Source organism: Ptychodera flava, chromosome 22 (assembly GCF_041260155.1).
Source record: "Ptychodera flava strain L36383 chromosome 22, AS_Pfla_20210202, whole genome shotgun sequence".
Lineage (NCBI taxonomy): Eukaryota > Metazoa > Hemichordata > Enteropneusta > Ptychoderidae > Ptychodera > Ptychodera flava.
The window spans coordinates 16,852,849-16,867,834 of record NC_091949.1 but is presented as its reverse complement, the minus strand read 5'-3'; the positions used below and the strand labels follow the sequence as shown (position 1 = coordinate 16,867,834).

The 14,986-nt window shown below is 36.3% G+C and overlaps 1 protein-coding gene across 2 annotated transcripts in view; it reads left to right on the top strand.

The window, feature by feature from the left end:
* LOC139122820 (beta-2 adrenergic receptor-like) overlaps positions 1-14,553 on the top strand; it is a 31,502-nt gene extending 16,949 nt beyond the window's left edge. Inside the window, exons 3-6 of one of the 2 annotated variants that reach the window (XM_070688585.1) lie at positions 8,409-8,630; positions 9,887-10,050; positions 11,160-11,359; positions 12,000-14,553. In XM_070688585.1, coding sequence (XP_070544686.1) covers positions 8,409-8,630; positions 9,887-10,050; positions 11,160-11,359; positions 12,000-12,186 — 773 coding nt within the window. In that variant the 3' untranslated portion in view covers positions 12,187-14,553. The remainder of the gene's footprint in view (positions 1-8,408; positions 8,631-9,886; positions 10,051-11,159; positions 11,360-11,999) is intronic. The other variant, XM_070688584.1, reaches the window with a different exon arrangement.
* The last annotated feature ends 433 nt before the right edge of the window (positions 14,554-14,986 follow it).

Genomic DNA, 14,986 nt, shown 5'->3' with positions numbered 1-14,986 from the left:
CAAAAAAAAAGATTCTCAGATATTTTCAAATGACCCTCCTTACAAACTCACAAAGTGTTAATGTTCAAATTTCCCCTTCTGACTTGCTATAATTTTGAAATTACCCCTTAAAGGGATTGGACAGAAATTACACGTAGATCGCAATATTTTTGCGGAAGCGTGTGTGTAAAATATTTTGATATTTGGATTAAATTGATGATCAGCTGTTGATAATGTTGATTCACTATACATGATAGTGTATGAGAAAACTATTTAATACTTTTTTAATACAAAACTATATCTATGCATTTATAGATGTCTGATATTTGACATAAATGTACTTACAATTGGTATGTGAACAAAAAATTTGACTTCAGAATTTCACCAAAAATGTTCATCCACTATACATAGGAGTCTATGATAAAATTGTGAACAATTTTTTTTCAAATGAAAAACTTGCTATACATGAACATATACAGACGTTGAATAATTAACATAATTGTACTTGATTAGAATATGATGGTTAAAGGTGCATATTATGTGTACAAGAAATCTGATTTTGAAATTTCACTGAAAGTGTTCATCCACTATACATGGGAGTCTATGAGGAGACTATAAATAATTTTTTTCCTATACAAAAATAGGTAAATCTGTGTATTTATGTACTCCTGATTATTAACATCAATGAACTTGATTAGACTAGGGTGGTAACAAATTGATGTGTTTGCCAAAAATTGGATTTTGGAATTTCACCAAAATGTAGATTCACTGTACATGGGAGTCTATGAGGAAACTATGAATAATTTTTTTCCAATACAAAATTAGGTAAATCTGTGTATTTATGTACTCTTGATTATTAATATTAATGTACTTGATTAGACTAGGGTGGTTACAAATGCATATGTGTGCAGGAAATTGGATTTTAGAATTTCACCTAAAAGAATTATTTAACTTTTCATGGTACTCTCAGTCTACAGGTAACTGTTTAAAACTTGCCATATCTCTAATATGTTAGTAATAGGAATTGTTCATTGCCCTCAGTGAGCTCCATTGACAATAAGACATGCCTCAGAGTTGCCAAGTCAAGATGTTCATGTGATAGATAATTATATTTTTGTTCAGATTTACAATTAAATGACTTCAGAGAATGAAATCATGCAGCAAATCATTCTATCTCCCAGAATATTTCTGAACACTGAAACTGCTTTTTGACGGGACAGATGCTTATGAAAATTAAGTGACCCCCCTCTGAGCTGTTTGAAAAATACATGACCCCCCCTTTGCAGTTTTCAAATTTGAGGTGACCCCCCCCTGGATTTTGCCGGCCCACCCCCGGCTGTAAAAACTGAACGCTCCCTTAAACGGAGTGTTTCAACCCGAGTATTTTGCCTTTGCCACACTCCGTTTAGAGGATAAACCCACGGGATACGTGTGTGGTTCGATACATAGCGGCTGCTGCTAGCTTTGCATGGCAGGGCTGTGTACGTGTTACCGGCGTTATACGGGAGGCCGTGTCACACCGGTAACACACAGCCCTGCCATGCAGAACTAGGCCGCAGCGTGCTGCGTGGTATGCAATTTTACTATGCATACCCACATGGCCTGCATGGCGGCCGCTGTGTATCGAACCACACGTAACCGTGGGCTAGCGGAAAGCCATCGTTTTGTTGGGGTTTTGGCACAGACTGTCTATGATTTGGGAGAGGCGGCCCTACACTTTATAGCGAGGGGATGGCTGGTTGCCGGCGTGTAGGCCTACTGTACTAGCGACGGGACCGCCGGCTGCTGGCTTACCACCTCGAGTGTACATTGGAGCGAGGGGACCGCTGGCAGCCGACGAACCACCACGAGTGTTTTGTCCACTTTTAACCAAAACTGGTAACTGTTTAATATAGAATGGGACTTGTCGGTAACATGGACGTCCATGAGATGATATTGAAGACTAGAAGCTGAGAGTTATCGCTGAAATACCCCAAATATCATGTCCAACATCCGAGCGTGATGATCCAAATCCTCTGGCATTTAGCCCTGCGTACGATGCTGTGTGTTCCGCAACAGCTAATCGCCCAGCTCACCACGGGGCGATTAGCTGTAAGCGGAACACACAGCATCGTACGCAGGGCGATCTAGCATTAAAAACTGTAACAATCATGACGTTGACAATTATTCAATTTTCATGTTGGGCTTTTTCTGCGGGGTGTCCCACTCTGTTTTCTTTTCTCGAACGGGCCTCTTTTTTTTTCTACTGAGGGTTTTTTTTTTTTTTTTTTTTGGTAACTTTTTTTTTTTGTAACCTCGCTTTGGTTTTTTTTCCAAGCTGACCTCGTTTTGGTTTTTTTACAGCCTCAACGCCGGCGCGATCTCGGTCGACTTTTCATTGTGTTTCTCTTTCTTTTTTTAGTCAGACCTGATGGTGGTTCGTTTTGTTTTTGGTAGTAGTGCAAGTATTATTTGTGGTTTTGTTTTTAATCATTTCAATTTTTTTGTGTGTGTTTGATTTTTTTTCTTTTTTCCCTTATAATCAGCATTCATTGCACCTTTATATCTAATACACGTGTATGTGTACGTCAATAAGTATGGGAGTGTGGTATTTCCAAATTTTTGAAAAGTTTATCTTCTCATTACGGTTTAAAGAATATTTTACAATTAAGCATTACATAACATTCTGCCCTTTATTTTCTTCCGTAATTCCATCGAATTTTATTTCAATCGAGAAAGACGGTTGCACGTCATCTTTATCTGTACAGGCACATTCAAATATTTAATGACACGTATTTTCAAATGAATGCTATTTTTATGAAAAGGTACATTAATAAAATGCAATGGTATGGACGAAAGAACTTTTTTCTTTATTATTCATACACGTTTAAGACTTTTTTTAGAAAGAATATTTGACAGTTTATTTTTACTCTATGACGATAAATATTTTTGAAACATTTGGCGCGCCGTAGTGTAAGGTTACAATTGGGAACACGTACCCAAAAGTATAGGCATGACCGCTATTGTGTATAGGTAAATAAATAAATAAATAAATAAATAAATAAATAAATGAATGAACAAATGAATGAATAAATAAAATGAATAAATAAATAAATGAATAAATAAATAAATAATAAATAAATAAATAAATAAATAAACAATTGTGTGGATGCTTAATTCCAACATATATAAGTAAATCACTCCAAATGACTCCAAATGCAATCGGTACTGTTGGTCGAGACTCTAAGGTACAGTAAAGTCATGGCAATGTCATGTTACAGATTATCGCCGATGATATAAAATTTTGCAAGAAAGAATGCTTTTTTAAACCAAATAACTCCCATCAGCCACGCGCACGTGGACACAACAAAGAGAATTTACTTACTTTGACCAACATACAATCTCAACAGGACCATTCAAACAGGATTTTTAAAGTCCGTCGAGATTAAGGTATTGTGTGCCTCGAAATCGAAAGACAAACGTTTGCCAAACCTTCCTTAACAAAACTTTCAACCATTGTTATACCAAATCAAGATTAAAAATTGTGGGGTCACGCAAATGTTTTTACTATGGAAATAAAGTACCTTAAATTTACCGATATTTGAATGCAAAATGGCCACCTTCCTGTTTTAACTCTATGAGGAAATACAAATGTTCGGCCTTCACAAAAATAAGCTGATGAATAAATTTAGTTACTCCATATGGGCTGTAAAATGAGCCCACACAAGTGTTAGACCAACAAAGTATTGTAAATGTTTGACAGTCCGGATATCTGTCCTTGATGCTCATTCTACATCAAGTGCACTTTTAGTATAGCCGGATCATATCCAAGTATTCTATAAAAATCCCCATTTTGCTTTTCGTTACTTTCTCTGCAGTGAATTGACGTCAGCAAAATGATGCAAGTGTTTGAAAATACTGCAAGGCATACTTCTGTGAAATGTCAAACAATTGCTAGGACTAGTTTTAACTTACACTCATTTGAATAGACCTAAGCATACCTAGTAAGCTGAGTACAGCCGATAAAAGGCATGTAATTGATTGAGTTATAATCGCAAAAGACATATTTAACCCCATGTCGATCAGTGGAGTGTACAATTTCTCATAATGATGTAACAAACACGAACTTGTATATCGCGCAATTACCAATCACTGGCCCAGTAGCACCATTTCCCACGTAGAAACAATATTTATTTTCCTGGTAAATTTTGATTAAATTATTTCCTCTGTACTAATACATAAATGTCCCTGGCCTCGCTTGCATTTAAATAGGACAATTTGATTTTGCTGTAATTGAAAATTGGAAAAGGGGAAAAATTAATGCTACTTATTAAGTTTGCCCGATTTAAATTTTATGCCGGCAAAGTGCCATCCCCACCGCGTCAATGAATCATATTAGCTTAATTTCACCACAAACGAGAGATTTTCCATTATATATGCGAAAACAGCAATTATCCTAATGATGAAACTATTTCGAAATTACACATTAGCTCGAAAGTCCACTTTCTTTTATGAAAAATATCGAAAATTGGTTTATCGGTTTACCAGAATCTGCTATGTGTTTTCAACCATGGATAGCTTACTTGTAAACGTTTGTGACTGCTTTAAATAAAACATCTTTATAGGTCACGATGCAAGGCTTTCAGAGCGTGAATAAAATGTAAATGAGAAGATTTGAACAGTGCCCTTACCAGTAGATCACGTTATTTCAGGCGTTTGGACAAAGTTCAATGATTTTCTTTTTTACTTCTACATTACTCGACATTCTATTTCCTACTTTATACTTGTGTGGCCATCATTTGTTTTAACCACCACATTATAACCTGTAATTGTATAATACGTCCGAAGTCATGTTTTTCTTTATTCCCGAGTGAAATATTTCCCCTCGTGATCAGATATTGAACACATTGGTGCACAACTACTTGTACATACTCAGACCACATTCAATTAAAAGTGGCGCCAAATTGACTTAAGGATATTTGCCTAACTTTGGTGATATTTACAAAGGCTTGAAATACATCTTGATGGATAACATCTACCCCAGTGTATCGAAGTGTGTCGTCACACACCAATCCATGAATCGGGGATCTCTCCTGTTGCGCCATTGTAGCTCTCTTGATCCTTTTTCTGTTGTGAACAGTTTCACATCGAAGCTAGTCGCTTGTTTAGGGGCGATGACAATAAACGTGAGTTTCTTTCGATGCAGCTATTCAAAGACGACGAGCTAGCGATGCGATGAGTGAAAGGCATTCAAGCTGTTTCACCCTGATCGTGTTTTGAAACGATCGAGACTTACTTGCAATCTTTAGTTAGTCATTAAAACCACGAGAAATCTGCTTACTATCGCTAGCAGAAAGAAGGAAAATGCGGGGGGAAATTGACGAGTGAATATGTCATAATGTAGAGCTCCGATAGATGCACAAGGTATATTTACTCTTTCACACAAAGGACTCTTTCTGGGGAATTTCCATGGTGCTTTGACGTGACTTGTTAAGAGAGTCGAACTGAACGTATCGTCCTCAAGGTGACCTTATTTATAACAACAAGCTGATATCGCTCATGTAGATTGTTACAGAGCAATCATTTATTAAATCACATATGCAGACGCTCATTAGAACCAACTTACCCAGTTTGCGTCACTCATTTAAATTAAACCACCAGAAATACAATTATCTCATTTTCTCCGAAATCGCATATGGCAGAGACTGCAAAGAGCAACATTCTATGCATAGAAATAGTAATTTCCCTTCTGTCAATTTTAACTAACACTGCAGATTTCGTGTTTTGCAAACACGAGTATCTCCAAGTAATAATTGGGACATTTTTCTATGACTTTTCCGTGCATATTCAGCAGCGCGTTCTCCTTGATATTTATATGTTACAAGCCCAGTATGTATAAATCATATAGACAGACCTATGAAAACCTGCGTGCGAGTTTAGGTCTAATAAGATAATTTTGACAGATTGCAACAAACATACGAGGGCGTAACATCCCACGCAACTATTGTCACACTGCAGCGTTTACACCTGCAACATTTTATTTACAAAATGTCGATACCGGTTAAAGTTTTTCGAAGGGCTGTTTCTCATATTCGAAATACAAATGTGTGACGTCACAGATTAACCCGGAAAGCTACAGCGAATTGCTTCACTTTGGGTGAGAAAAACTGACGAAGATAGAAGTGAAAGAATGGTAACCATTGAGATGCATCTTGTCTCTCGTTTCAGATACGAAACCGCCTTCGGTTGCAATTGTCACTCATTTTCACAAACAAGCAGTCAATATCTGCCATTTTACCAACTTCGAGTCAAGCGCAGCGATGGCCTGGTGGTAAAGTATTTGTTTGTAAACGAAAAAGTTAGACGCATGAGCATGCAACCACTTACATCTTTTCAGGTGGCGTTCAACATACCCAACACTCTTTTTTTTAAAGCAAAAGTAATTATCAAAAATGACATGAAACCCCCTCATACTATACATATTTAATAAGCACAAATCGAAGTTTAGTATGATAGCGATAGCTTACTCGAAATATGAAGGGATACGTATTTTGGGTAGGAAACCTTGGTTTTGTTATTAATGATAAAAAATATTGTAAGTCAAAAGCATGAAAGTTAACATCTCAATGAATCTAGAGTATATTGAGAAAAAAGCAACAATTTTTTTATGCATTATCTTTTCTCAAATGGCAGGGTTTAGAACACTGACAGAAAAAAGCCATGATAAAAATAACTGAAATGACTCATATTCAAAAAGTAAGAACTTTTTCTAAACAAAATGAGATTTTTTTATATAAAGTACCTAAATAACATTATGTGAAAATTTCACCGAATTTGACCCACTCAGTATCTTACGACTGCTTGTCATGCGAAAAGGTGAACTCAGCTGATATTTTTATCTTTGGTTAACACATTAATGAAAATTGAAAGAGTGTTTGTACAAAAAGTGATTTTGAGGAGAATACCGTGTGTTATGTGCAATGCTACCCTAAATAGTTTATTTCGGTTGTAGCACAGCTTGTGTGGCATGGAGGAGCCTCTAGGCCTGTTCAAAATGACCTTTCTTCCGCTTTTGATTGAAATAATTGCATTACACACCAATAGTATAGAAAGCTTCTGCTACAAAAGGCTTTGCCCTTTATATCATATACCAGAAAGACAATGAACAAAGGGCGTATGTGCCGACTTTATTTGATCCATTAGTAGACTTGTTCTACATTCTTGACAGTTATTGGTGACTGACAAGCTAAGCGTATAGATAATCAAATTAAGACGAGTCACTAGAGGGGACATTCAGGTAATTTGATTACGATATTTAAATTTCTTAGATGTTGAAGTCAGGCGTGACTCAGCCTGCAAAGTCGTTAAAGAGGTGCCTGATACGGTATTTAAATTGTGGTCACCGGCTACCTACGATCGACTCATGGGGTTAAACAAGCCATTACTGCATCTTGTATATAAAATGCATGCCAACCTTGTGGTAACGACATGGAAAATCCTTTCAATATATCACAGTCCCTCTATCCAGAGGGACTGTGAATATATCTACATTTGAGCTCAGTACGATCAGTGATTTCATCGATCGAAATTGCAACATGCGATCCTTTAAAACGTAAATGTCACAAATGCGAGATACCATAGCCAAAATAATTTGTCCGTAGAATTTCAGTGAATAATACTTTTTCATCGTCATGGTAACGATTAAACTAAAAGCTTCCAAAGAAACTATTTTCCCAACTTTATGTTTGTGGAACACACCTGCCAGAAATGATTGGCTGTAAAGTGATGTATTCCTTGAGGAACGTCTTCTGCTGCAAATGTCAAACTATACAAAATACGCTAGGAAAGTGAGGTTCGTGACATCACCAAGGCACCGTTTCATAATATCAAACTTAAAAGCAATGGAGCGGAGAGTGAATTAGAGAAAATAAGTCTGCATTTTTTCCAAGCTGCCGGGCTTCCAAACAGCTATAACTAACCGACTGATCAAATTACCCGAAACTGTGAGAGAAGTAAGTCTGAATGTAGCGATGAAAACACTTTCACGCCGTGTAAGATCGATAATTTTCTGTCTATTCGACAGATTTCACGTAGAGAGAAAGCAGCACGTCCCACTCGCGTCATACTGAATGTTTCGTTTTCGACTGTTCGAACCGTTTTGTAAAAAACTTCACAGTTCTCAAAAGAACACTGATGCAAAATGTTTTACCATAAAACTAAACAGACGTACCTTTAAAAGGCGCTGCCATAGGGACCATGGACATTAATGAAACTTCTGTGTTGGGCCCTGTTTAACTTTAAACCATAACTTCATTTTTTTTCGATACCTTTACGAAACAATGGGTTTAAAATTACCCTTATTATGTTGCAATCAATGAAACCCGGTACATGTCCTATATCCTTTATCTCACTAGAGTTTTTTACTTAATGGTGTCACTTTGTTTTTTCAGCTAACTGGATCTTCTGTGATTTTATGATTGCCTTCTTTGAAGGTCTTTTCTACTGCTCGTCGTTTAACCTTGTGGCCATCACGATCGTTCGATACATCGCTGTGACAGACCCCGTTGGATATGCCACTAAACTAACCAAGCGTAAAACTGTATACGCTATCATCGCTATATGGATCGGCTCAATGCTCTTTTCTGGCATTCTCTTCATAAGGCCCCAACCAGGTAAAACTTTGCAATCATTTACAGAGCAGAGAAAATGGCTATAGAGAAAATTTATTCCGGAAGAACATTAAGTACCTGATAATATTTTTCAATATGAACTTTCGTTATTACTGTGGCCTTCGTTGCCCTCACAAGTATGCTTTCTGTTCGTGTAGAGGTTTAACGGTCTCCACGGTATTTCATGAAATTCTTTAGACTTTGTAGACATATATTCTGACAAGACTAGACCATCCGTGAACAAGGTACACATTTGGTCATTTTCATAGCATCAGAAAACTTTCAAAAGTTTGAATGGGCTTGAATATGATATTTTTTATGCATTTTTGCTTCTTAGAAAAGTATTTTGGCGTATCCATAACATTACATACATTTTAACTATCTTAGAATATCAATGTGCAATCATGCATGGTTTCTTATGTCTTGGTTTTATAGTTTTTATCTGCATGATAATTAGGTAATGATGTCATGTAATGTTTGCGATATAATATTCACATTATTATAACGAAGTGTAGGATGTTCGTGATAGGAAGAACTACTTTTACGTTCGATTATTTCAATTGTGAGATTAAATCAATGCCTTCGGCAAACCAATCATAATGGCATGTTTCGTATTTGATGCACACAGCCTCATGGGTGGACATATACTTCACTTTTTTCAAAGCAAGTACATGTAGTTGAATGGGTCTTTTGTTTGTTGAGAGACCTTTCGAAAATCCCTCACGGCATGATGAGAATCGACCTTTGTACATGTATTAAACCAAAGAAGAATAGCCCTTGTTCAAGTTTACATTTTAGTTAGTACGTAATAAATTTGTATTGAAATGAACAATTATGCTGGACATTGGTGAAAAGGAAACGGATGTACGTTGTATTTGCCAAAGTCAAAGAATAGAAGTTTGCAATTTATCTTTTGAATACATCTAAAATGTTATTTCTATTCGATGGATAAGTTACATTCATCTAGTTTGTAACTTTAATATATAGCTCACGTCTATTATACTAAATTTTAGTGCGTTTTGTTCATGCTGAGATATTATGTGCATACGAAAACAAGACAAAGATAAAGCAGTTGTATCTGTAATAATTTTGTAGAACTTAGATATGCAAATATGATTTCACGCACAGCCAAAACGCTAAGAAATTATTCAAACAATTGCTTTTCAGATCAATTTTTAAAAATGTTCTTCACCACTGATAATTACTCAAAAGAATCTTATGTTTGCCTTTTATGAATGATGGCTTTATTTGATTGGCAGCAACATTCAAAGGCAGTTGTCGATACGAGCTGATATCACCGGTATGGCATTTGATGGTCATGTTGACGTTCATGGTTCTTGTTCCATGGGTTATTATGGTGGCATTGTACGTGCGCATCTGGATGATTGCAAGGGAGAGAATCTGGAAAAATGCAAAGAGACAGGTAAGTGGGCTAACGCCCGCATCCTCTACAATTTGAGAAAGGAAAAATATGTGCAGAAAGACACATTTACATGAGTGATTAGTTTTGAAAGTTAAAACCGATATCTCGTCGAACAGCACTTGAATATATATAAAATAGACAATGTATTTTTAATAGACAATGTATTTTTAATCAAAGTGAACTGCTGAAAGTGATGTGTAGTTTCAATCGTTACCTTGGTTACTCACAAGGCAAGAAAAACGTACGCAAACAGGATTGCTAGGGAAGGCATGGTCCCTTTGAGGGAAGAGAGAAAGCGGAATTATAACCCCATTTCAAAAACACAAAAGTTGAAAGCACATGATAATAAACGAATGGACATCGTACGTAGCTTGGAAAACGGTGTCATGTTGATTGCTTCTCAGTTTGGGACTCGGTAAATTGATGAAGGAGGTACAACAGTTGTTGAATAACGGGTGGAATTAGAATATGACATCAGGATGATAATAATGAATGCTTTGCATGATGAATTGTTGAATAATTTAAAGATAGAAAGGCGGACGTATGGGCTTTGCTTGGTGGTGCAATAATAGAGGGTAAACAAATCAAGCGTTCTGAGTTGGTCTCCAAGTGCAGACACGAAAACAACTTATACTTGTCAGATTTCAACCCATCACCATAAATGACCCAACTGGATATTTCGGTGTAAGCACCTGAAGCAAATTTCAGACAATAAAATCTGCCTGTTTTACGGTTCCATGAATGCGTGACACTCGAGTAATAAGTACCAAACATACTACATGTGTTCTCATTTCATTGTGTATATATACACTAAAGTATACAGATGTTCTCGGGGTAAATTACAGTGTTCGATGGCACAAGCAGAGAGTCAATCAAAAACACAAATTACTTCTAGTACAACAGTACAACGTTATATATATATATATATATATATATATATATATATATATATATATATATATATATATATATATATATATATATATATATATACACATACGCATAGGGAGACAAAACACATCACCAAATAAACCTGTCACAGCTAATACATATTCGATATTTGAAGAAATTTGATCCTCAAAAAGTGACCATGTAAAATCTTTTGACAGAATCAAGTCGCTCCTTCCGGGACAGCCGGTAACGGCCAAGAAGACAGAGAGAAAAACGCTCATCTGTACAAGAAAGAAATGAAAGCGACTAAAATGGTGGCTCTAGTTCTCGGTTACTACATCCTAGCATGGGCACCTCTCATGATATTCTTGTTTATAGGACTGTCCTGCAAGACATGTTTTATCGATAGATACATAAGGTATACTTTCCAATTGTTTTAGGGGAGTAAGCCCCTCAAAACCGAAAGACATGAAGTTTACTGAAGGAAATGTCAAGCCATTTTCAAATGTCCCAAATAAAATTCATGGGTTAAATTGCAAATGTTGGTACTCCACATGTATAGACATGCCACCTTACACTACCGACTGCTGAATGTCAAAATTGCCGCTATCCCTGTGGTAACTCAATAGGGAAAATTCTCGATTTTAACGCCAATGAGGCGGCGCAAAATTCATTTACTCCACTATGTTAAAATAAGCGGTAGAGCAGAAATATGGAGTATTGCGAAATTTAACAGTCCGAATTAGATTATCTGACTTAACTATGGTTGCTATTATAGAGAGAACGAACTCATAACAAAGTTTTGAGCGGTTAGAGTTACATGAGTTTACCTTTTCAAAAAATCACAAACGGGTCAAAGCATAGTACTTGGCACACATTATCATGTTATGTGACAATTACTCGCGCACAGTTAATATTTACTTAAACATTAGTTTCTTTACATTCAGAATGTATTGCTTTAAAACTCTTTGTGAGAATGTTGAATCACAATGAAACCTAAACCAACATTACCTGCCTGAACATTTTGTGCGATTACGACTGAATCTATTTCTTTTCAGAGCAACAGTTCGCCTGCTTCTGCACAGCAACTCTGCGGTGAATGTTTTCATCTATGCCGGAAGCAGCCCAGAATTCAAACGGGCATTCAAGCAGACATTGTGCCGGATAGTGTGCTGTTGTACACGCCCACCGACTTTTGGAGGGAATAATGTTCCATTGACGTCATGCAGTGGTTCTGCCAGCTAATTCAACTCGAAGGGGAAAATTGAATTCATTTCTTCTTTAAAATGTTGGTCCTTCCATACAGAACTCCTACTTTTCAGGCCTACATACTATGATTCGAGCGACATTCATTCTCTAGGGATACGACTTGATTTCTGCCACGTGAAATGTTTAGCGTCCTGGCTATCCTGAAGTCTCCCTCCAGTCAGATTAATCTACATTGCATTCTGTAAAGTTTTACAATTCTCGATACCATAAGAGTTCCGAGGGGTACAGAAGACACGCTAAAATAGTGTACTTTCCTTTTTCGTACGATTCTTGATTCGCTACTGATATGATAACTGGATAAATCTCTCAAGGATTTTTAAATTTTTTAACTCGCATCAGACTCGTTTATTTAGAACAAAATCAGTTATCGAGCGTTCAATATCTTAAACTTTAAAGAGCAGTGAATTATTTGCTTAACAACGAAGGTGAATCATATGTGATGTAGGGGCTCACTACATCGATGAAACTACCTTGCGAGGTTTATGAAGTTCGAAAAGAGGTGTGGTATCTATGGACATCAACATGTTGTTGTCTTCATAGCGATAGCCGTCGGTCATGCAGAAAGATAATATATCTGAAAAATTTAATCTCTACACGCATACTGAAGCAATGACGAAACAATGGGGTAAACCCTTCACTTCAATGATGGCATAGTGGAACCTAGCTTACTATTGAGGGAAATACATAGCACTTTGAATTATGTTATGTGCTTCATGGTAGCGATAACCTACACTTTTTGCTATCGGCCGAAGTAAAGGAGGCAAGTCAAAGGGTCAAAAGCCGAGTTTTGATGATATATTAATCATCTGGCCTAGAAAGAGTTACGTTTCTTACTACTGAAGTACGTTGAATCACCAAGTATAGACTTGCCAACATAAACACTCTGTGTTATTGTTGAGAAATAAATTCAAGTCCGGAATAAAACTCAGTTGTCAACAAAAACATTAGAGGTTTCACATATATAGCCTATGTTGATAATGTGGACACATGGCTCATCAACATGATTTTAGCAGTAGGCCAACATATGTACAGTCCTTTACAAAGAAAACATTAATATTGCAAAACATAGCAAAAGGTTCAAGTAACTGAGCTTTAAGTAACTAAGCTGTTCTTATCGGAACTGCACGGATAGAGCGAATCCTTTATTACCGTCAAATGATGACAGGCCTTCCAATTATCATGGGACTGCAGCTGTTGTTACATGTCTTGGACTTGGCAAAGAAGTTTATTGCATTGCGTATAAAGCAAATAATAGTATAAAAATATCATAGTCATATGGTTGTATTCTGAGAGTTTGGAAAAAACATTATGCTCGAAAAGCGAATCCCACGTTGATATGGTATTTGTATATAAATTTCAATTTTTTAAATAATGGAACATATGCCTTTTAATGTTTTATCAAGTAAACTGGCTCGAATTATAATTGTACACTACATCTGTGTTTCTTTTTGTACCATGTGTTACTAATTCTTATATACGTGTCTATTGTAATCCTGTACAGTTAAAGTCATCAGAATTTCTTTTTAGCATCACGGTAAAATGTATTTTCAGAGGCACCATCATTCTTTAACGATATGCTACAAGCATTTATAGAATACATAGAAAACAATAAATTGTGAACTGTGGAATTCTGATCAAAGGTACCTGAGTGGGTTTAGGATATTTCGGTGCATTAGCGTTTATAAATACTGCTTCATCCGAACCATCATTATTCAATCCAACATTTACTTCAACTAAGCGCTTTATATATGATAGTAACTTTAATCAATGAACGCTTCAAATAGTCAACAGAAAGGACGTTGCCAGATACAAATAGGTTATTGGAACAACTCTGAGAGGGAAACAACAGGAATGACATTTTACAAAGCAACTGTTTTTTGCACGATTTTCAGATGTGAAAGTGTTCGAGAATGAAAATGACTTCATAACGTTTTACAGAGCAGATCTGTATAGATTCACTCACTTGCAGATATAAAAATGTTCAAGAACGAATATGAGTTCGACGGAGTTCAAAAGTTCTTCTCATTTAAATTTAAACTCAGTTGAGGTTTTTATTTCTATGACTCTGTTTCATGTGTACGAAGATGGACGCTATTAAACTACGACACAGTTAGATGTTGGTACATCCAGAGCGGTTTGAATAGATTGGATGAACCTCTATACAAAGAAATAGGGGTTACAGGGTTTTTGAGACTTCACTCCCAGGTTGCAGACGGTCAGCAATTATTTTCATATTGATTTTAAATATTCTTTTCAAAATGTATGTAATGTCAAGTTTTACATTTACTGTACCTGAACTCGTCAATAAATGTACAAATCTTCCCATTAGCTGGATTTCAATGGCTGTTAGATGGATTACTTAAATGCAGTACTGCATTGTATAAGTACAATTAAAGAGATATTGGAAGACGAGGGCAGACTTTGCTGAGTGCTTCCCGTAATAAACGTATCCTTTCTAGTTGTAAACCACTCCTGAAGCGGAAACTTTTATGCTGCTCCTGGCATTTCGCAAATGAAATCAATTTGTCCGTCTCTATCTGGATTGGGAACGTGTTTCAAAGTGAATAGGCAGGTTTCTAAAATTACAATCACTGGACATTGTCTTTTTGAAAAAAAATTTGGCAATAAGCTTTCAAAGCATATAATAGGGATCTGAAAGGGAATTTAATAAGAGTTTTCAGTTGAAAGTATCATTTGTACCCGTTAGGCCTTGTGATTATCTCTCCAATGACGTCTAGCAGATTAAGAAAATATGATTTTGTTCAGCCCGATACGG